At 36.8% G+C, this 23,866-nt stretch overlaps 1 protein-coding gene across 2 annotated transcripts; it reads left to right on the top strand.

Annotated features, from left to right (window-relative positions):
- Positions 1-3,033: 3,033 nt before the first annotated feature.
- On the top strand, positions 3,034-20,556 carry LOC143546648 (vacuolar protein sorting-associated protein 35B-like). 2 transcript variants are annotated; one of them, XM_077038273.1, is made up of 23 exons: positions 3,034-3,147; positions 3,183-3,304; positions 3,397-3,493; positions 4,134-4,257; positions 11,219-11,404; positions 11,982-12,069; positions 12,244-12,300; positions 12,382-12,471; positions 12,854-12,976; positions 13,088-13,162; positions 13,233-13,292; positions 13,531-13,647; positions 14,453-14,692; positions 15,885-15,950; positions 16,112-16,201; positions 16,564-16,653; positions 16,907-16,996; positions 18,072-18,140; positions 18,621-18,701; positions 19,338-19,445; positions 19,537-19,640; positions 19,808-19,921; positions 20,160-20,556. In XM_077038273.1, the coding sequence occupies exons 1-23, from the start codon at positions 3,135-3,137 to the stop codon at positions 20,368-20,370; spliced, it is 2,415 nt and encodes an 804-aa protein (XP_076894388.1). In that variant the 5' UTR covers positions 3,034-3,134; the 3' UTR covers positions 20,371-20,556. The 2 variants fall into 2 exon arrangements, with proteins under 2 accessions (XP_076894388.1, XP_076894389.1); XM_077038274.1 differs by having other exon boundaries at positions 3,055-3,304.
- Positions 20,557-23,866: the final 3,310 nt, after the last annotated feature.

The raw sequence follows: 23,866 nt of genomic DNA, 5'->3' as shown, positions 1-23,866 counted from the left end.
TCACGCGCCCCCACTCACAGGTGCAAGCCAACGAGGGCGCGACACGTGTCCCTAACACTGTTGAGGGGACATAAAAATGTAACCGACCTGCCACGGAACAGAGACGCGCCCCCACTCGCAGGTGCTAACCAATGCGAGCGCGACACGTGTTCAAGACAGCTGTGTGAGGGGACATGAAAGGCAACTGTAGCACCTCGAGCACACGAAACGTCTGACACATTTACGGCGCACGTCACCACCAACTAACCACGTGTTTGGACCCTTCGTTTTCAACCAAATGGATAGAACTTCGCGCAACGATGGAAGCAACCAAGAAAACGATAAAACCCCTTTAAAAGAACAATTCCGTGAGTCTAATATCTATCTTACCGCGCTCGCGCGAGATAAGACACACATTAGACTGGGGGGGCTTGAAGAGGTATGTACCCGCCTCAACACCGAGCAAGGCGGGTCAACCCACAAGATAAAGACATTATGAAGGCACAAAGCCAAAACCTATGCGCATGGCGCATACAAAGCATGCTCAGGCATCATATGCTCGCGCATCACATATGCGCGCGGCGCATCAACGCGCGGCGCATATCACACGCTCTTGCATATCACATCTGCCCAGGCACACATATGCGCGCGGCGCATATCACATGCTCGTGCATATCACACCTGCGCATGAAATATCTGCGCGTGAGAATAAAGAGAAGACTTCGCGCATCCTCAGGATGGGCGCATATCACACGTACACATAATCAACCTCGTCCTTATCCAAATCAGGATTAGGGCAACCTTGATTGTGCACGTCAGACAATCTTCCAGAAGGCATCTTTTTAAGGAGTAAGAATATGCTGATGTTGACAGCTGCCAAATGAAAGGTCGACAACTCAGCATGACACATGTGCTACCACGTGATTACAACCAACGAGAAAGCGCCAGGTGTCCCAGAGGACACGTGGCGCAGTGCGATTGGAGGAGGCCAACGAGGTTGAGCCCAACCAGTGGAAACCCTAGCACTATAAATACAGCATCAACTCCACTTTGATGACACATTCATACTCAATCATTGACAGTTACAGGCAGTGATATCACATTCAATCATATTGAATTACATTCACTCACAGTCAGTTACATACAAACACACAGTCACACAATCAAGAGTATTCAGCTATTAAGCAATACTCTTGAGATTCCCTGACGGAGACATTATTATCTTCTCCACAAATATACTGATTCTCACGCCGGAGGGTTACCCCAAAGAGGACCCCTCTGTCCCTTTCTGAGGGGTAAGTAACGGCGCTGTTCATTTTGTAGGTGGAAGAACACAGATCCAGAAGAACCATCGGTGAAATAGTATAATCAAACCCGAGGAAAGTAGATCTGCTACCAGTGAGTAGATCCACGTTTCTTCAATCATGTTATAAATCTATGTAAAAATGATTAAATGAACATGCATAGGAAGTACCTCTTGTATATTTTTATGACCGAATCATCCGATTTGAGTTGGGTTTGAAGTTTGAACTTCTGTAGATAAACCTATCTACCAATTTTAGTTCATAACTTAACCATGATATCAAAAAAATCGAAACCTGCAGACACTTGATCTTCATAATTAAATTTTAATTTTCTCCACAATGATGTCAGCGAAAGTGCCTTGTGATCATGCATCCCTGGAGAAGAATGCTTCTGGTAACTGAGGTCAATTGTTAAAACATCAGACTATGTCCTATGAATTACTTTAAAATCATAGACATTACCTTTAGCTTTAGTAGTTTATAAATTGAACCTGACGATGACTTCTCCGGTCAACGAAGTAGCCATAACCGTCGATTTGAATTCTATGTCTTCTCCGGTTACCGATGAAGATATTAACCACCGAGTTGCTCGCTATTTTACAACGTCGATTCATCTAATTCAGGATTTCAAGAACACCGATGAAAACACAAACGTACGCGGATCGTGGAAGGGAGTTTCACCTTTGGTCGACATGTTCGTATGAAAGTGGCGCAACACCGTCGTATTCATCTGTGATGTCGCTCTGATTAGTGATTACTGTATGTGGTGCACATTCAACAAAGAAGGTATAGACTACACGTGTTACCGTACCTATGTAACTATACCGTGTCAACAAATTTGAGCACAAAAGACTTGTACATACTGCAAAACATAAAGCAACTTTCATCTACAGTGCTTTTTGTGAGTAGGAAGCAACTTGCATTTTAAATATATATATAATTTCCACCAATTTTACCCTTTTCGTAAGCTACTGCCCAAACAAAAACAAACCTTTTTTTTATTTACTAATATTCTCGAAAGCAACTATATAGCTTTCTTGAATAAGTCTCTTCTAATTGTTACTTGTTTTCAAGACTAATTATCTGGTGGCTTCAACAATTGAGGTGTATGCTTTGACTTTGTTGATCTATGCCCACTTAATGTAATCTCCCGAACACAAAACAATTGCTAATTTATGTTTGACGACTTTAATAAGAATTAACCCACAATTCCCAATGAATCAATATGCTACTCTTTGCACGCACACTCAACCGAATTCTTTTCACGCAACAATTCTTCCAAACTCTTCAAACAGGACACCCACAAACTTCTACGAACAACGAGCCTAAGCTCTGATACCAATTGTTGGCCCAGATGGATCAAACAATCAAATCAAACGAACTTATCAAACAAACGAACATACGATATTGGGGTAACGACCCTCGACTCTTTTCATATAATCAAACGAACATACCAAACTAACTTCACGAACTTATCAAACGTACATGGAGAAGAGACTCCTTGACTCTCTCTCAACTCTCACAAATAAAACTAATAATCTAAACCTTATTTATAGACTTACTAAACTTCTTCTCAAAGCCAAAACATTTTCTAAACCTACTGCAATTCAAATAACTAATTTATAACTTAACAAAATAAACCCTTAACTTTATTAATATTCAAGATTAATCCTTCACAGACTTCGAGATTTAACCCCGGTTAATGAATATACAAGCATGCTCGGGATAAAACAAAGTAAAATTATTATTATTAGATTAGGTTAGCTAGGTGTCACGATTCAAGTTTCAACGGTAGTAAAGAAAGGCAAAAACCCAAATTATATAATTAGTTAGGGCAAATGATTTATCGTGATGAACTGTCACATAACCACAACTACTCGTAGTGCACACACAATCACAATCACAATCAGAGTGTTGGATCGAAGATGATGATATCAGACGCCATGGAAGACGAAGATAAATGGCTGGCAGAAGGCATCGCCGGAATTCAACACAACGCCTTCTACATGCATCGCGCTTTGGTAATTCATTCATTTCACTCTTATTTGATTTCGATATCTGATTGATTATAATAATAATAATCAAGTCGAATTATTATTATGTGTTTGATCAGGATGCTAATAATCTCAGAGAAGCCCTAAAATACTCTGCACAGTTGTTGTCTGAGCTTCGAACTTCGCGATTATCGCCTCATAAATACTACGAGCTCTGTAATCATCTATACTGAATTTTATCTAATTATTTTGAGCTAATAGTCTGTTTACCGATTAGTGATTTGTTAGGTTCATGCTGTAAGAATTGGGGATTTAGGTTAGTTTTTGCTCAATTGGACTAATCTCAGCTTGATATTTGATATGAATTGTACAGATAGTATAATTAGATATTTATAGGTGTGAATTATGGAAGAAAAGTCAATTTAAATACAAGAGAAATAAGTTTAGCCCAAATGTGTACATGATTTGTTGTCAACCAAAAGCTACTTATTTGTGTTAGTTGTAGATTAAGTCATTCCTAATTATGAATTAAAAGAGTTGACGATTACCTCAGCTTCAAGATCTGGTTTTGTTCTTTGTTATAACAACGAATATGATTGAAGTTTTGTGTGTAGTTTTTGTTAGAAATGAAGTATTTAAGGGGTTAGAAGGCATAATGAACGAGAGCGTGAACGTCAGTGTGACTGCTCATTCAGTAACAAAGTTCATAGCAGTTATTAATTTGATAAGTGTAGATGTACTTGTGTTCAAATTAAAAATTAGAAGTATACCACGCTCTTTCTTCTTTTGAAATCTGTTATATATGATGATTCATGGTGCAAAGAATTTGAGTTTTATGGTTGGTTGTAATATTCAGATATGAGAGCATTCGATGAGTTGAGAAAGTTGGAAATGTTCTTTAAGGAAGAAGAAAGGCATGGTTGTTCGGTGATGGACTTGTATGAACTTGTCCAACATGCTGGAAACATATTACCAAGATTGTAAGTGATGAGCAACTATGCTCTCTCTATACTAGTTTAAATCCATGCATTTTTCGTCGGTTGCACTTGCACTCATAGGATACATATATTATTTGCAATTTTATTAAAACAAAACATAGCATCAAATCTATGCTGACCCACAGTCAGAAATATTGACTGTGATTGTATAATTTTCAAAGCAAGAGTAGGGACTTTAGTGTAAAGTTAAAAAATAGTAATACAAATCTATGTTGCCCTATAGTCAGAAGTATCGACTGTGATGGAAGGATTTTCAAAGCAAGAATAGGGATTTTAGTGTGAAGTTAAAAAAATTAGTGCCTCTAGGCAGATATTAGTATTGAAGAATTTCATACTCTATCTATCCAGTCACTACGCTTGAAATTTAATTTGAGATCTACAGTATATGCATGTTGGATTTAAACTACTATTAATCTCCGTATAGTAACATCAAAGGCGGTTATACATCCGACTGGTGAATTCCATTACAATGTGAGGCAGTTCAATAGAATTCACAAGTTATTCGAAGTATTTATGAAATGTAAATTGCTTTGGCTTGTATGCTTGTTTTGAGTAATAATCTGAGGCCTTGTGTTGACTCAAAATTAGTGACTTGATTTATGTTGAACTTCGCCCTGCTTGCGGTGCGCGCATATAATGTATATATGTGTGAACCCTCGGGTGGGCAAAAGTAAAATTGCACTAATTTTAACGTTATTTTACTAATCTCGTGAAAATAACGTTAAAAGTGGCAGAAGGTTAATCAGGCATCATGTGGTGGCGTTGATAGCCGAAAGACAATGGTACATGCACCAATCAGCCGGTGTCCCGATGATTGAGTTGTAAGGCCCCGTTACCGGTAGCCCTACTTTCGTGTTGAATTTACTCATAAACACAGTTCTAAATATCAGAGTTAATTAAAACATTTACGCGGAATATAAAACTTTCATAAAACATTACATAATTCATAGCTAGTCTCAAACATTCTTTGTCTTTCAACATTAAAGCATTAAAATTAAAGCATCATAAGTCTTCAGATGCCAGACTCTTGTTCAATGCCACGTGTCTCCTCAAGCGAGCTGCCTCATCCTACTCACCTGCGTGCATACTAAAAGTCAGCTACGCTGAGTGAGTTCTAGTTAATCACATAATCATACCATACACATAAAATTATATCCTTTCATTCATACTTTTATACTTTCATACTTTCTTACTTTCATACTTTCTTACTTTCTTTTGTATTAACTTACTTTCATATCTTACGTTATAAAGAGCATTACGCCCTACATTCCTCGAGTATTATTAGGGCTCGGTACCCTCCTTCCTCGAGTATTATTAGGGCTCGGTACCCTCCTTCCTCGAGTATTATTAGGGCTCGGTACCCTCCTTCCTCGAGTATTATTAGGGCTCGGTACCCTCCTTCCTCGAGTATTATTAGGGCTCGGTACCCTCCTTCCTCGAGTATTATTAGGGCTCGGTACCCTCTTTCCTCGAGTATTAGTAGGGTTCGATTCCCTCTTCGTTACCATACAACCATACATCATACCTCGAGTATTATTAGGGCTCGGTACCCTTTTCGTAACCATACAACCATACAACCGTCATTTCCTTCTTTTATTAACTTTATCACATTCATACACATAAGCATACATATCATACTTACCTTATACAAGGCGCTACAACCTGACAGTACGTGCAATATCCGAAGATCGTTCACGCACCATCAAGCAATCATTCATACATATCATATCATTCACATAAGGCATACACTTATCTCTTAGGATAAGCGTATTAACAAACATATCGAGTATGCACACAGCCCCGAAAACATAACACATAAATGGGGCTAGAAACTCACCTGAATTCTGCTTCTTTTTCTGATAGCTGTAAATCCCTTCTCTATCTGAGCTCGGCTGACTGTACAAGTTACACGTATCAATACTCGTCTGATCTAATCTGGTGGCCTAGTATTAGCTTACTTTAACTTATCGCTTGATAATTTATTTTCAAATCAACTTGGCTTTAGGCGAAGTTAACCCTCGGGCGAACTTGGCTTCAGGCGAAGTTAAACCTCAGGCGAACTTAGCTTTAGGCGAAGTTAAACCTCAGGCGAACTTAAACCTCAGGCGAACTTGTCATCAGGCGAACTTAAACCTCAGGCGAACTTGTCATCAGGCGAACTTAGCTTGCAGGCGAAGTTCATCAGGCGAACTTAGCTTGCAGGCGAAGTTCATCGCTTGAAGGCGAAGTTGCCCAGATGAAGGCGAAGTTGCCCTGATGTCCGCTGTTTCGGTTTCTGATCAACATTTCGGGCGATTTTAACACCCTTGTTAAGGTTCAATACCACCCACTACACTTCCCGACCATTTTTGGTCGTTTATACACTAAAAGCTCGGATCTTTAAACTTCCAAGATCAAGAATCATACTTTTTGAGCTTGTTTGGATCTCGTTTATCTTGGTATCACCACTAATCTTTCTCTCTTACCCGGACCTCGCTCGATCCTTCCTTCTTTCTCGGCCCGGCCGGCGGCGGTTTTGGGTGCTTGGTGTGTGTGTATGTGTGTGTGGAGTGTGCTTGGATAAAGATAGAATGAAGATATTTTGGGGTGTTAGGGTATTTATATCCCTGAGATCCCATGGACCTAAGGCCCATTCTCATTTAACCCATCCTAATTAATCCAAGTCCACAACCCACATCCATTACCCAACACTAGCCCGACCCATACCAACTCCTATTCTATTATTAAGTAACATAATTAATATTACTTAGAAATTTCGGGATGTTACAAGTCTTCCCTCCTTAAAGAGGTTTCGTCCCCGAAACCTAACTTATTCCCTATAAAAGGAAAACTTCTTATATTTACACGCTTTATTGAATCGCCTTCGCTTTTTGAGTTATCCTTCTTACTTCTGACTTTGCAGTCATCGAATGGTGGTCATGTGTTTTAGCTATTTAAGGTAGCTTGTCCATGAGACCCTCGATGTACCACAACTCATCTCATACCTCCAAGGGCTTCGATTAGTACTTTTAACACTATTGTCTAAAACAACATTTCATCATAACATAATAATCATTCATAACCTACTCAATATGTTACACGTCACTGATAACCATAAGTTTTAAACCTTAACACACAACAAGTCCTTAAGCAAAAGTAACTTAATAAAACCATTGCATGAGCAATTATTCCTTCATCAGGTGTTCCTCTCTGCAGTTTTCCCAAGTCTTCATCCTTTCGCACCTCCCGCCCCTGATTCCTTGCAATCCCTAGCCATGTGGTCAGCTTTTCCGCATTTGAAGCACTTTGGACGATCAGGGCATTCTCGAGAATAATGCCCACTCTTTCCACACCGATAGCACCTGTCTATCCCAGTCTTACATTCTCCCTGGTGCACTCGCCCACATGTCTTACATGCATCCTTGTTCCCAACCTTGGCCTTCCTCTCATCAGTTGTTGTCACCATCACGCCAGACCGCTTAGTAGAGGTAGCCCATTTCTTTTCCTTCTTTTCCCCCACCGTTCTTGCTCCCCCACAATCCCTAGCTAAGTGACCCGACTTACCACACTTATAACATTTCTGGTCCTCGGTGCAATCATGAGTTATGTGTCCCTTCTTCCCACATCGGTAGCACTGATTTGGACCAGCCTTGCATTCTCCTAGGTGCATCTTCCCGCACACTTTGCATGTTTCCCTTCCCGCGACCTTTGGTATCTTCTTCCCCGCATACTCCACGACATCTACAGATCCTTTGGTTCCTTTCGCTCCTCCCTTATCATCATCACCCTTCTTCCCGTCTCCTCCTGCCTTCTCAGTGGCCCTTGCATGGTTTTCGGCAGACTTGTCAGTACGAAATTTCTTCTCTGCTGCAGCTACAGCGTAAGAAATGGCAAATTGAGTAACAGGATCCAGCTGATACCCTTCATTGCTGCTTGGTCCTTGCAAAGTTTCACTTTTATCCTTTTTCGTGGTAGTAACTATTTCTTCAGAAGGTTCTCGGACAACGCGTATTCCAAGAGGACGTCCAGTGTGACCTCCCTTACCAACAAACCTTTTTGCTTCAGCCATTAGTATTCTAAAAGGGAAAACACAAACATCCTCACTCAAGGAACTATATAGTACAAGGATAGCAAGGCTAACAGGTAAAAACAGTGGCCAGCTGTGACTAGCTGATCACGTTGCTTTCCGTGTCCTATACACTTCCCTTTATGATTCTATTTGTGCTGGTTCTACTTAAGCAGTTAGTCAAATCAAACAATCAATTATTCCTATCCCTGTCGTTCACATATCTTTCCTTTCTCCTTAACATATATCATTTAATCATACACTTTACCTTTACTGATCTTACTTGAGCGACACATGGCATTCTTGGACAGGCATCTTCTTTTCTTTCTTACTTAAATCCCATTCTCTGTTCGAGTCTAAGCATGTAGGATGCTTAAATCTCTCGAACTTTGCTCTAATACCAACTTGTAAGGCCCCGTTACCGGTAGCCCTACTTTCGTGTTGGATTTACTCATAAACACAGTTCTAAATATCAGAGTTAATTAAAACATTTACGCGGAATATAAAACTTTCATAAAACATTACATAATTCATAGCTAGTCTCAAACATTCTTTGTCTTTCAACATTAAAGCATTAAAATTAAAGCATCATAAGTCTTCAGATGCCAGACTCTTGTTCAATGCCACGTGTCTCCTCAAACGAGCTGCCTCATCCTACTCACCTGCGTGCATACTAAAAGTCAGCTACGCTGAGTGAGTTCTAGTTAATCACATAATCATACCATACACATAAAATTATATCCTTTCATTCATACTTTTATACTTTCATACTTTCTTACTTTCTTTTGTATTAACTTACTTTCATATCTTACGTTATAAAGAGCATTACGCCCTACATTCCTCGAGTATTATTAGGGCTCGGTACCCTCCTTCCTCGAGTATTATTAGGGCTCGGTACCCTCCTTCCTCGAGTATTATTAGGGCTCGGTACCCTCTTTCCTCGAGTATTAGTAGGGTTCGGTTCCCTAGTTCTCGAATATTAGTAGGGTTCGATTCCCTCTTCGTTACCATACAACCATACATCATACCTCGAGTATTATTAGGGCTCGGTACCCTTTTCGTAACCATACAACCATACAACCGTCATTTCCTTCTTTTATTAACTTTATCACATTCATACACATAAGCATACATATCATACTTACCTTATACAAGGCGCTACAACCTGACAGTACGTGCAATATCCGAAGATCGTTCACGTACCATCAAGCAATCATTCATACATATCATATCATTCACATAAGGCATACACTTATCTCTTAGGATAAGCGTATTAACAAACATATCGAGTATGCACACAGCCCCGAAAACATAACACATAAATGGGGCTAGAAACTCACCTGAATTCTGCTTCTTTTTCTGATAGCTGTAAATCCCTTCTCTATCTGAGCTCGGCTGACTGTACAAGTTACACGTATCAATACTCATCTGATCTAATCTGGTGGCCTAGTATTAGCTTACTTTAACTTATCGCTTGATAATTTATTTTCTAATCAACTTGGCTTTAGGCGAAGTTAACCCTCGGGCGAACTTGGCTTCAGGCGAAGTTAAACCTCAGGCGAACTTAGCTTTTGGCGAAGTTAAACCTCAGGCGAACTTAAACCTCAGGCGAACTTGTCATCAGGCGAACTTAAACCTCAGGCGAACTTGTCATCAGGCGAACTTAGCTTGCAGGCGAAGTTCATCAGGCGAACTTAGCTTGCAGGCGAAGTTCATCGCTTGAAGGCGAAGTTGCCCAGATGAAGGCGAAGTTGCCCTGATGTCCGCTGTTTCGGTTTCTGATCAACATTTCGGGCGATTTTAACACCCTTGTTAAGGTTCAATACCACCCACTACACTTCCCGACCATTTTTGGTCGTTTATACACTAAAAGCTCGGATCTTTAAACTTCCAAGATCAAGAATCATACCTTTTGAGCTTGTTTGGATCTCGTTTATCTTGGTATCACCACTAATCTTTCTCTCTTACCCGGACCTCGCTCGATCCTTCCTTCTTTCTCGGCCCGGCCGGCGGCGGTTTTGGGTGCTTGGTGTGTGTGTATGTGTGTGTGGAGTGTGCTTGGATAAAGATAGAATGAAGATATTTTGGGGTGTTAGGGTATTTATATCCCTGAGATCCCATGGACCTAAGGCCCATTCTCATTTAACCCATCCTAATTAATCCAAGTCCACAACCCACATCCATTACCCAACACTAGCCCGACCCATACCAACTCCTATTCTATTATTAAGTAACATAATTAATATTACTTGGAAATTTCGGGATGTTACATGAGTGCTATGTGCCTTATGTCCAAGGCTTGATGCAAAACTACTATCGAGCCGGGGGTCTCATCGGAAGCAGCCTCTCTATCCCTATGGGGTAGGGGTAAGGCTGTCTACATCTTACCCTCCTCAGACCCTACCATAGCTTGGCTATTGGTGGGATATACTGAGTACGATGATGATGATGATGATGATTTATGTTGAACTTAAGATTAAAAGATTACCATAACTTGATTTATGTTCCTTCAAAATTAGCGACTTGTTATGTCTGCTAATTACCCCCCAAGAGATGTATGTTAAATCACAAGCCACCTCCTTTTAAACCAAGCAAATGTTATAATCCTCATATGTAACATTTTGGGTTAACAGCTTCTTTATCTTCAGTTATCTCACGGGTACCTTTTTTTCTGAAAGTTCAACATGGTGTCACATAATTACATCACCCACGTTCCAAACTTTATACTTTCATAAACTTGTATGTTGTAACAAAATTGGAAAGCTGGTGTGCATCATTCACACATGTACTATAGCATCTTTTGCATGATCCAGTTTTACTAAGAAAGCACCTTCTGTCACATTTTGCAACAACTTATGTTTAATTGTGGAAAACGATACTTGTCTGCTTGATTTGTAGGTATCTACTATGTACAGTAGGGTCTGTTTACATAAAGTCAAAGGAGGCTCCTGCAAAGGATGTTCTTAAAGACCTTGTTGAAATGTGTCGGGGGGTCCAGCATCCCATACGTGGACTGTTTCTTAGGAGTTATCTTGCACAAATTAGTAGGGATAAGCTCCCAGATATTGGTTCTGAATATGAAGGGTAGGGAATCTTTCTTCTGCAATTGATTTTGCGTGTAATTTTTTTTCTGGATATTGGTTCAAAGCTCAGTTCATTTAGTGTTATCTGTGTGATCCAGTCATAAGTACAATTGCCAATTTTTTCTATTCGTAAGCTAGTTTTACCGATTTTACAAGTTCTGAATGTGCATAAAGTAATCTGCTGAATTACTTGGGGTTAGAAAACAAATGGGCTAAGCTCAAAATGGCTACTTTTTGTACACGCGGAGTCTCGCAGGCAAGCCGGGCCAAGTTTCTCTGACACATTTACTTATGCGCGAACACATACATATGAATAATTAGCACGGATATGGTTACAGTGTCCATACTCAATAGTATTTTCAATCATAATCTCATTTTTTTCTTAAAATGACATAGGAGGTTTATGTAGTAGAAATACACTGCTGACTTTCAAGTTTCGACACATCTTATACGCTACCTGAATAGACCCATTAAACTTCTAAATTGCCACCTGCACTACTCATTCAATTTTTGATTATCATTAGGACCTAGATGACGTAATTTTTTACCAACAATATAATTTTCTTTGTTTCTTACAGAGATGGTGATACTGTCATGGATGCTGTAGAGTTTGTGCTGCAAAATTTTTCGGAAATGAATAAACTTTGGGTTCGGATGGAGCATCAGGTTTGTTAATTACATCTTTTTTGTTTCAACTTTTTGTGATGTTGTGACATGCATGCCATAACATGCATGACACATGTTGTAATGAATCATGAGAGCATGATTTTTCATAATGCAGGACTAATAAGTTTCTACATTCATTTTGGTGGGCCTTCATTTGGGCTTTCTGGTCTGCAGGGACCCGCTAGGGTGCGAGACAAAATGGAAAAGGAGAGGAACGAGCTGCGTGATCTTGTAATATCAACAACATCATGGAACACATTCATTTGGTGAAAATGTCAAATTTCTTTTTTTAAATGTGTTTTGAAATTTCAGGTTGGTAAAAATCTTCATGTTCTTAGTCAGATCGAGGGTATTGACCTTGATTTGTACAAAGAAACAGTTCTTCCCAGAATCTTGGAGCAGGTCAGTCTATATGCTCTTTTTCTATCGCTTTACAATTATATCTATAGGTGGCAATTTCTATCTAGTCATAAATGGGTCATTTTGGGTTGTGTTTTATCTTAAACTGGTCAAATAAAAATTTAGCTAAAAAGGTAAACGGGTTAAACTGATTGAAATTTGCCCAAAGATTTGGTTTTTATATAAAGATTCTGATTATGAAGTAATAATATTGTTTTTGTAATTATAATGAACACTTTTCATGTTTAAAAATTTTAATGACACAATGTGTTTGCGGGTCATCCCGACCCAGTACGTTTAGAGCTATACTATATTTGATATGTTTTTACCAGAAAATGTATGGTGTTTAACTTCCTGTTTGATGCTTGTATACGTGTCTTGATAGGTGGTCAACTGTAAGGATGAGCTGGCACAATATTATCTAATGGACTGCCTGATTCAGGTGTTTCCAGATGAGTATCACTTACAGACTCTTGAAACCCTTTTAGGAGCTTGTCCTCAACTCCAGGTGTGCAATGCTAGTTGCCTAGTTATAAATTCTTCATTTTAGCGAGCTCTTTTTTTTATACTTGAATTTTTTATTTGTTATATATTCATGTAAAATCTGTTGAAATTTCAGCCTACAGTTGATATCAAGACAGTACTATCTCAACTTATGGAGAGACTATCAAGTTATGCTGCTTCTAGTCCAGAAGTGAGTTGTTTTTAAGAAATTTGTTCAATTATTATGTTTTTGCATTTTGTTGAAGTGATTACTTTTTCAGGTGCTACCAGAATTCCTCCAAGTAGAAGCATTTGCTAAATTAAGCAGTGCTATTGGCAAGGTAATTGTGAATATTATCACTTATTAGAATCTCTGTCCTTTTTTCCTAGCGATGGACAATATAATTGAGGTACAATTTGACCCATTTACTTATTAGTGGGCCAATCAGGGTTGTGTTTTGTCCCAAATTGGGTCACATGGATCATATTATAATTAATAGCTCAAAAAGAAATGGTTCAATTGAGTTGAAAGTTGTCTTAAGTCTATTTTTAATGCATAGTATTGTCTTTGTTTGGCAGGTTATTGAAACACAGGGTGACATGCCAATCGTTGGGGCCATTACTTTGTATGTTTCTCTTCTCACATTCACGCTTCGTGTTCATCCTGATCGGCTTGATTATGTGGATCAAGTGCTGGTATGTCAATTCTCAGTTATATACCAAATCTTATGCGATATGATATTTCTCTTTATTATCAATCACCAAAAAAAAAATCCTGCTTGGTTTAAGTGATTTTGAATTTGACATCTTGTATAGTTGTATGCAATAAATGCCTATTTCAAGTTCCCTTTTGTTTTTTCCACCTTAGCCTAAAGGGAGGTTAGCTGACACAATACATTTTAAACCATAAACAGTTATTTTGTGTTTGGACTATTTTTACTCGTACATGCTTACACTACTTCTAACTTGTTTTTTAGTCATTTGTTGTGTGAGGGCAAAATAGTCTCAACACATATAATGATTGTGTATGAATACCAAGTTGTGTTCATTTATACAAATTCTGGATTTATGTGTGCCAGAGTATTGTTAAAATGAGAAAACAAAATGCCTCTTTGTTTGTGAAGTTCAATAATACAATAACAATTTAAACGTGAAATACTGAAATACCAGTTATACCTTAATACGACATAAGTTGATTTTAATAAGTGAAAGATGCACTCAGACGAAGGAAAATGACGGTATAATTGATAGTTTCACATTTAGATTATTATCTGTACTATTTTAACTTTTTACAGTAAGGGCATTTTGGTAATTTATAATTTTTTGGCATACTTTGGGTTGGAATGTACAAAATGAAAACTGGTACATACTTGAGTGATCTATACAATCTTGTCAATTTGTGGTTGGTCTTAAATCTTCATGAAAATAGTTGGATACTTTATTCCATGTATAAAGGAGAAGGGTAAAAACTTTAAATGTGACAATTTCTTGCTTTGTATAGGGATCATGCGTGAAGATACTTTCTAACAAACCAAAGCTTGAAGATAGTAGAGCTACAAAACAAGTTGTTGCACTTTTAAGTGCACCTTTGGAAAAATATAGTGATATTGTCACTTCTTTGACATTATCTAATTATCCACGTGTCATGGATCACCTTGATGCCGGAACCAATAAGATAATGGCTATGGTTATTATCCAAAGTATAATGACAAATCAAGCTTGTGTATCTTCTGCTGACAAGGTATCAAACATCTTTTGCTGGCTTACTCATTATTAGTCTAGAGGTGGTGATATGAGTGAGTCGGGTAGCGAGTTAAAATAAATGTGGGTTAACATTTTGCTTGTCCTTTTGTTAAGATTTTCTTATAGATAGCTAGTGGACGAAACCCATGTGCTGCGGCGGGGTTTAGTTCGTTACGGTACTAGTCCTGTGCTAGCACTTGCTAGCAGCCGAACAAAAAAACAAAAAAAATGTCATAATATACCCAAAAGGAATCTGACATGTGTTTTACGATGATTGAAAGCCATAATAATGAAGGGGTGAAATTAAAAAAAAAGTTCATACCTACCACTAGGGGTGTTAATATTTGTAATGGTCGAGTTTGACCATTTGTACATTAGTATTAACACTTTGAAAAGAATTCGACATCAAAATGTTGATAAAAGTAAGCATGTCGCGGAAAAAAAATGTAAAGAAAACGAAACCTTGTAGCAACTTTATCCGCTTGTACGTTTATGCTTTAATGGACTTGTATGTTATCACGTCAACTTGGTTTTTGAAAAAAGTTTACGCCGCAACAGTATCTGTATTTGGTATTGTATAAAACATCATATTCTAAAATTACCAATGGGATGGTGGTTCATTGCCAAAGGCAAAGCCTTTAAACACATGGGTTTTGGAGGGGGAGGTCTTGGGTTCAGGTCCCACAGGCCACGGACGACAAGGATAAAAGAAATTCGCTGTTCAAAAAAATAAAATAAAATCATATTCTAAAATTATAAGAGAAAAAAAAGAAAAAAAAGCTGAGAGTTGGGCCAATTATAAAATACAACCGGAACAATATAGGGTTTAAATGGTAAGTGTACTTTTAAAGTTTTTTTTTTTGGGGGGGGGGCGTATTGTAATTTGAAATTTAAGATGCTTAAACCACTTGTGTTTAAGCTCAAACAACTTGTACAGGTGGTGGTATTGTTCATACTGACTACCAGTTTTAATATATATAGTAATTAATGCATTAATTAAGATCACAAAAACCTTACTTTTGCAATAGTAATCTACATCAACCTTACCCTCTTCCTTTTGGATAACTTCCTTAATCTGACTAATTTTGAGATAAATCACAACCTAAATCGACACGGTCAAAATTTTCACCTCTAAATTTTTTCATGATTTGTTTTTTTCCTTTTATAAAGTGGTTGGTGATTTGCTGCAGGTTGAGGTTCTTTTTGAGTTAATTAAAGGGCTTATCAAGGATTTGGAGGGAGATTCAGACGATGAGGTGCGCATTATAAGTTTCATCTTTTCAAATTGCCACAAATTTACCAATAGCATAATAATTGCTTCATTTCTTAAACTTTATTATTTTAGCAGTTTTTTCACTATTTTTTCCTCAACCTGTTTCATTTGTGTTATGTTTAAATGTTTTGTAAATGCTGTTAGTTTGACGAGGAGGATTTTAATGAAGAACAAAATTCTGTTGCTCGTGTTATACATGTGCTCTATAATGATGACCCGGAGGAGATGTTGAAGGTAACCAATTTCCAGTGGCTTCATTTTTAGATACCTTTTAATTTCTTATGTTAATTTTGACCCATTTACATCTGAATGGCTCAATTTGGGTTACATTGATTTTATCTTCAAATAGGCATAATCCAAAAGTCGGCTAAAAATGAAAGTGGCCAAATATTTATAAAAACTAAATTGCTTGTTAAATTTGGACCATGATCATAGTTATATATATTTTGTAATCATATATTTAGCACAAATATATATAAAAGATTTTAAAAAGTTGAACAAAAAGTGGTTGGGGTCAAACCCAACCCGACCTTACCAAAAAGTTGCCCTTTTGTACTTTATTATTTATTAATTATAATCTCTTTATTCTGGTTTAGATTATTTGTACTGTGCGGAAGCATATCATGACTGGAGGCCCAAAACGTCTTCCTTTTACAGTTCCTCCTCTTGTATTCTCTGCTTTGAAGGTATATATTATTCATGACTGGAGGCCCAAAACGTATTCATTTTACAGTTCCTTTTAAGTATATTATTTAAGAATTTTAATTATTAATGAAGTATTATAAATTTATAATCATCATAATCATATTTGGCAAACTAATGGTGTATAAAAGAAGTTGAATATTTAGACAAATAGTGTTACGAGGTCAATCTAACCCGACTAATTTTGACCCGTACAGAAAGTTAATTAGTGTCATGTTAACCGTTTATCATCTGTAGCTTATTCGCCGATTGCAAAATCAAGATGGAGATGTAACTGGTGAAGAGGATCCAGCAACGCCTAAGAAAATATTCCAGCTTTTAAATCAGGTAGTTTATCTAAAATAACAAAAAATAGTTGGTATACGCAATACCTAAGATATTTTCTTGAAGTTACAACAATGCAACATAGGTCTAAATACGTTTGTTTCATACTGAATAATATTTATATTGGCTCAAAATGGTTCACTTTGGCTGATACAATTGTCCAGTTATATTTCTTTTTAACAATTATACATTTTAATTTATAGTCTAATGACATGACTAGGGCTGTAAACGAACCGAACGAACACGAACAAGGCCTTGTTCGTGTTCGTTCGTTAAGAAAATAATGTATTCATGAACGGTTCACGAACACTTACCTAACGAGATTTTATGTTCGTGTTCGTTCATTAAGGAAATTAATGTGTTCACGAACGGTTCACGAACACAAACGAACACAAATAAAATCGGCAGAACCTAGAGATTAAGACCGATGTATTCATCAATGTGAATAATGAAAGCATGTAACCGAATTGAACGAACATGAACAAGGGCATGTTCGTGTCGTTCATTTAACTTTAAACGAACACGAACACTTAATTGAACAAATATTTATGTTCATGCTCGTTTATTTAAAAAATGAACATTTGTGTCCGTTTATGTTTGTTTTTTAAAATCTAAACGAATATAACTGAACAAAGATAAATATACATATATGAACACAAACAAACATAAACGAATATAAATGAAAACACTTAAATGAACACAAATTAACAAATATAAAACTTAGATGATCCATCCAAATAATATTTAATTATTTTTTATTAATACATAAACAAACATTAATAAACAGACAGAAAGGAACATAAATAAACGAACATAAACGAACGTTCATGAACATAAATGAACGAACGGAACTTGTGTTCATGTTCGTTTGTTTAATTAAACGGACATAAACTTTTTGTTCATGTTCGTTCGTTTATTAAATAAACGAACATAAACGAACTTCCCGCCGAACAATTCACGAACAGTTCACCGAACGTTCGGTTCGTTTACAGGCCTAGACATGACACAATTGTCAAATTACTACTTTGAAAGATTTACCCTTTGATTTATAACATTAGTTTTGTTTTTTACATTTCAGACGATTGAGGCACTTTCATATGTTCCAGCCCCTGAATTGGCATTGAGGCTGTACTTACAGTGTGCAGAGGTGAAGTCTCCTGTTCAAAGTTTTGTACTATTTTAAATTTTATATGTAGAAGTGGCAGTTTCAACTTTCAACCCATTTACTTAAGAATGGGTTGATTTGGGTTATGTTATATTTTTAACGGGCCAGACAGAAAAAGTTTTAAAAAAGTAGCTTACAAGGAAATGGGTCAAAAGTCATACAAAGTGTATTTTTAGTGTATTGAACCTCTTAAATCATTTGTTCAAAGAGTTACAATTGCCGCCAAAATATGTTATTTTTTTACAATCATATTTGACACCAATTATTTATACAAAAGTCAAAATTTTGGACACAAGTTACTGTCTTGACACGTTTTATAACCTGCCTAAACCCCAAAATTTAACCCATTATCTAACCCACACTTGTTAATTGAGATTATTTGACAATTATTTTTTAAATGTCTTTATTACCAACTCGTTGGTTTTTTATTGTTCTAAATCTTATTACCTATATTTTGTGCAGGCTGCCAATGACTGTGATCTGGAACCAGTTGCTTATGAATTTTTCACTCAAGCATTTGTTTTATACGAGGAAGAAATTGCGGTAATTACAAAAACTATATTTTTAACTTAGTTGCTGTGTTGTGATTACCGGATGTTGGTTGATAGTCATTTATTAACGGATGACTAATGTGTCTGTTGTGATTACAAAAATAATACTATTTTAGTAATAATCAGTGTTTTACTTTTCATAAAAAAAGAGGTTTATGAGCATTTATGCATTAAGAATACAATTTAGGCAACTTTTGGTTTGGTCAGTTTTCATTTAAGATTTTAAGCTATTTTTGATTTAATTTTACATGTTTGACCAGTTTCCTTCAAAGCTAGCTAAACTTGGTTTACTTTTTTACACATTTGACTCATTTCCTTTTAAGCTAAATTTGTTCTAATTTTATACGTTTGACCCTTTTCCTTTTTCAGCTAATTTTGATTTAACTTTACGTGTTTGACCGGCTTCCTTTTCAGCTAATTTTCATTTAATTTCACATATTTGAGACCCGTTTCCTTTTCATAGCTAAATTTTATTAAATGTAATTTGACCTGCGATAACACACAACCCAAATCCACGTATTCACAACTAAATGGGCCAAACTTGCTACGTCTGTAAACACCATCGGTTCAAAGTCAATCTGTTGACTACAGTGAAACTAATCAGTTGCATTGTGAGTTGTAATAACAGGATTCCAAAGCCCAGGTGACTGCAATTCACCTAATAATCGGAACCCTTCAAAGAACAAGTGTTTTTGGTGTGGAGAACAGAGATACCTTGACACATAAAGCCACTGGGGTAAAAACATAATTTCACCCTTTCAAATTACAATTATATTCATTCCATTTTCACACATTTCAGCTAATAACACATTTGTTCCAATATTCAGTATTCAGCTAAACTTCTGAAAAAGCCCGATCAATGCAGAGCGGTTTATGCGTGTTCACACTTGTTTTGGGTGGATGATCAAGATGGTATAAAGGATGGAGAAAGGTACCACATAATTGATAATTTAATAATTCAAATTTTGTGAAAATGTTGTTAGAATAATATGATATCTAAAAAACAAGCCGATATTTATTCTCTGTGAAGTTTTTCTTTAATTTTTTTAATTTTAGTAATTATCTTTTTGTAGTAATTAACAACTATATTGATTGCAGGGTCCTTCTTTGCCTTAAACGTGCATTAAGGATTGCAAATGCCGCACAACAAATGGCAAATGTTACTCGTGGTAGTAGTGGGCCAGTTACTCTCTTTGTTGAAATACTCAACAAGTAAGTAAATTAGTTTCTGTAATAGTATTTGATTTTGGTTTATATAGCGTGCATTTTGTTAACTCCGGGTAAAACTAGTAAAAGTTAAGTGAGCAAGCTAATTAAGAAACGGGCCAAAAGTTTTTAAAAGGTCATGAAAAGGGAATCCAAGTGTTTACACTTTTCTAATCGTTTTATCAAGTTTAATGATTCTTTGTTCTTTAGAAAAAACTCAAAACTTTGTTAATGTTCCATGCAGGTACCTGTATTACTTTGAAAACGGCAATCCACAGATCACAAGTGGTGCAATCCAGGGGCTGATAGAGCTTATCAAAACCGAGATGCAAAGTGACACTGCCACACCTGATCATATCTCGGATGCGTTCTTTGCTTGTACCTTAAGGTACATACAGTTCCAGAAACAGAAAGGTGGAGCAATGGGTGAGAAGTTTGATACCATCAAGGTGTGATCTTTTTCTTTCTTTTCTTTTAAACCTAAATTTGTTTACTTTTTTTCTTTTTTGTTAATATATAAATATGAGTAAGGTAATTTGGTGTGATTTTTTATTTTGTTTAAATGACAGTAATGTACTTTGTTTTGCCTTCATTTGGTTTGTATATTTTTGTTACTATTTCAAGATAAAGTTCTGTGATTTGATTTCACATTATAACTTATTTTAAATGTTATTATAAGTAAATGAAATAACTATGGAAACAATGTGAGCTCTTATTATGAGTTGGATTGTCAACGGTTTCCTGTGATGGTGTTGGTGGCAACGGCATTAACGGTATACTGACGCTGAGTGTTTGAATGAAGTGCGGTTATGATGTGGCAGGATGAGATTCATAAAAACCCGACACGATTATATTGGATAAACGCATCTTGTTGACTGATCACAAAATCATGACGCACGTTGTACTTAAATAGCTCAACACGTTTTTAATTATATTTTCTACTTATTGATCACCCTTTATCACTGGTCTATAGCATTCTTACATCTTATAACTTTTTAAGACTATTGTCTACAGTAATAAGGCCCCGTTATGCCAAAAGGGCAAAAGTTACCTGGTTTTAGCAAGTGTTTTAAATGCTAAAAAAAAAGTTTATCTACCTTTCTTAACCGTTATGCCGAAAGGGCAAAAGTAACTTAATTTTAGTGAATGTTTTCAATGACAAAAAAAGGTATATTGAAGAAACACGGATCTACTCCCTACTGATGGGTCCTAGATCCGATGAGTCCACAGAGTAGGATACGGTTAACTGTCAATACGATATGGACACAATTCAAAGTCCAATGACGCAGATCCTGCAAAACAGAACACCGTGAGCTCGTTACGGGAAGGATGAGGTGGGGGGTCTTCCCGTAACCACCCTCCGGCGTGAGAATAAGTACAGTCCTGATGAGAAGCTAAAGTACTTAAGTAAATTGAGAAAGTACAGTGATTGTGAATGAATACCTCATGATGATCGAGAGGGTATTTATAGCCGAAGGGTGTGGGAAGGTAATTGGGCCAGCTGTCCCTTAAGAATATGCCTGCATAACCGAATAACCGTCTGGACACGTGTCTCTATGTGATAGGTTCAACCTATACGTTGCATGTGCATGTATAACAACCTGGACACGTGTTTCTTTATCTTTGGTTATCGGGGGAATATTGGCCATGTGCACGGTTATAACGACCTTGCCAGGTGTCATTGGCTAATTGGCCCAAAGATCATGTATTACCCAAGAAAGTATCTTGGTGAATCTTCTAGAAGATGACAGCTGTCCCGGAGCATTACCTTGTGGCCATTTACGCGGAAGGTTATTCCTTCTTATGGATGACTTCTGAGGGTGCTATGATGCTTCCGCATGTGCTATGAGAGTGTTTCTTCCCCAACTGATTATGCGGATAGTTTATATGTCCCGTGGTTACCTTATGAGGGACTTCTAATTGACCCGCGGACCTTACTTAAAGGTATTTGGGTCTTTTTGGTACCCTACCTCTATATATATCCACCTTTCTTATTAGCTATTTTCTATAAGAAAAAACCTTGAACATTGCTGTTATATTCATTAGTTCTATGAACCACATAAAACATAATCCCTTGATTAGTGTAGCAAGCAAATCACATGCGTAAGTAGGTAGGATTACTATGTTAATTTTAATTTAAATTTTACATTTTTCTCATTTTAATGTTTTATACGTCCCGTAATTGTATAATTTATTCCACCAAAATTGCATAATTACACATCATACCATTTCTTAATTTATATGAAACAAATAGAGACCTACGAAGTTTATTAAATCATCTTGTATTCAGATATCTAATTTTTTAATTAGATTTATTCTTGAATAGTCGAGTTTACAGCAGGGATAAGATTTTTCCCGAAATATGCGTACACGTATTAGTACATGTACTGATTTAGTCTATTCGGTAAGGTATTGGTACCAAGAATTTAGGATTTTGGTATTCGGTACCAATATGTACGAGTACGGATACATGTATTTTGGTATTTGGTACCCGTTAGGAATATGTAGAGACTTTATTGCGACGTTTTGTATGTTTTGGTGTTATGTTACTTGATAATGAATAAATTTAATATTATGGTTACTTTGGTATTATGTTTTATTGGTTTTATTTTTTGCTTTTGTTTTGGTTGTGGTTTTACGGTTTTGGTATTATGGTTTATTGAATTCGGGTATTGTGCCTGTACATGTACCAATTTAGCAAATTTGGTACTTGTTCCATATTGATTAATTTTATTTGTTAATCTTATCGGGTTGGGTACCAAGATCATTGGAGATTTGAAAAAAAAAACGTAAAGCAAAGCGGGTATCGTACTGAAATACCCATCCGAAATACCCATGTCGTACCAATAAATTCAACATAGTATACAGTACTCAATTTTATTGTTTTATTGATGTCCACGCTCTTGCCTTCCACCGTAGACTTAGGGTATTAAATTTTTACCAATGGACGAATATTATTTTCTTAATTTATTATGAAACTTTAGTAACACACCATATCAACTTAATAAACGCTCCATACTCAATGTAAAGAAAATCATACTCAACTGTAAAATTATATTCTACAATCACACTCAACTGTAAAATTACATCACATGACTGGTTCAATAATCTTTGGTTATCCGTTATGTAACATCCCGAAATTTCCAAAATAATATTAATTGTATTACTTAATAATAGAGGGAAAGTTTACTCGGGTTATCGGGAAATAAATAAATAGAGTAGGAGTTGGTATGGGTCGGGCTAGTGTTGGGTAATGGATATGGGTTATGGACTTGGGTTATGAAAGAAGGAAGGAGAGTCCATGGGCTTAAGGCCATGATCCCTAAATATAAATACCATTAATCACCATTTAATCCTCATTCTCACATATTCCATACACCACCAAAACACACACAACACCATCTTATAACCCGAACCAAGATCCGAAGGCGAAAACCCGAGCTTGTTGGTGCTGGAACGTCGTGACGGACCAAAACAACATCAAGGCTTAACCGGGTTCGTAGTTCGACTCGTTCAAGGTACGTTTATAGTTAGAAATCGTTCGTATAGGTTCGGTTTGATTTGGGAAATCATAGATCTGTGTTAGTTTGTTATAAACGAACCTAAAACAACAAATATTACTGGAATTGATTAGCATTTGATAGGTTAATTGTTAACCTAAAAGAACCCGTAACCTATATGCCTAAATCGCACCCCTTAAACATCGATGTTAGGCCGATTTGATGGTTGGGGTTTGTAGGCGCTGGTCAGACGATTACGTGGATACCTAAATCGAGTTATTTGGTTAAGAAACGAAGATGATTAAGGACGAACAGTAGCTGCAGCCGACAACTTCGCCTGCAAGCTAAGTTCGCCTGATGACAACTTCGCCTAAAAGCTAAGTTCGCCTGATGACAACTTCGCCTAAAAGCTAAGTTCGCCTAAGAGTTAACTTCGCCTAAAGCTAAGTTC

Source organism: Bidens hawaiensis, unplaced genomic scaffold (assembly GCF_021521415.1).
Source record: "Bidens hawaiensis isolate Kalapana, Puna unplaced genomic scaffold, B.hawaiensis_p1.1 tig00014406_1, whole genome shotgun sequence".
Lineage (NCBI taxonomy): Eukaryota > Viridiplantae > Streptophyta > Magnoliopsida > Asterales > Asteraceae > Bidens > Bidens hawaiensis.
Note: the sequence above shows the minus strand (reverse complement) of the source record. Positions and strands in the feature narration are given on the sequence as shown.

Excerpts from the sequence above, each read along its gene's own strand:
- LOC143546648 (XM_077038273.1), top strand. Across the intron at positions 13,163-13,232 it reads ATGCTGCTTCTAGTCCAGAA|GTGCTACCAGAATTCCTCCA; the intron begins GTGAGTTGTTTT and ends TTACTTTTTCAG. Across the intron at positions 16,997-18,071 it reads TATTCCAGCTTTTAAATCAG|ACGATTGAGGCACTTTCATA; the intron begins GTAGTTTATCTA and ends TTTACATTTCAG.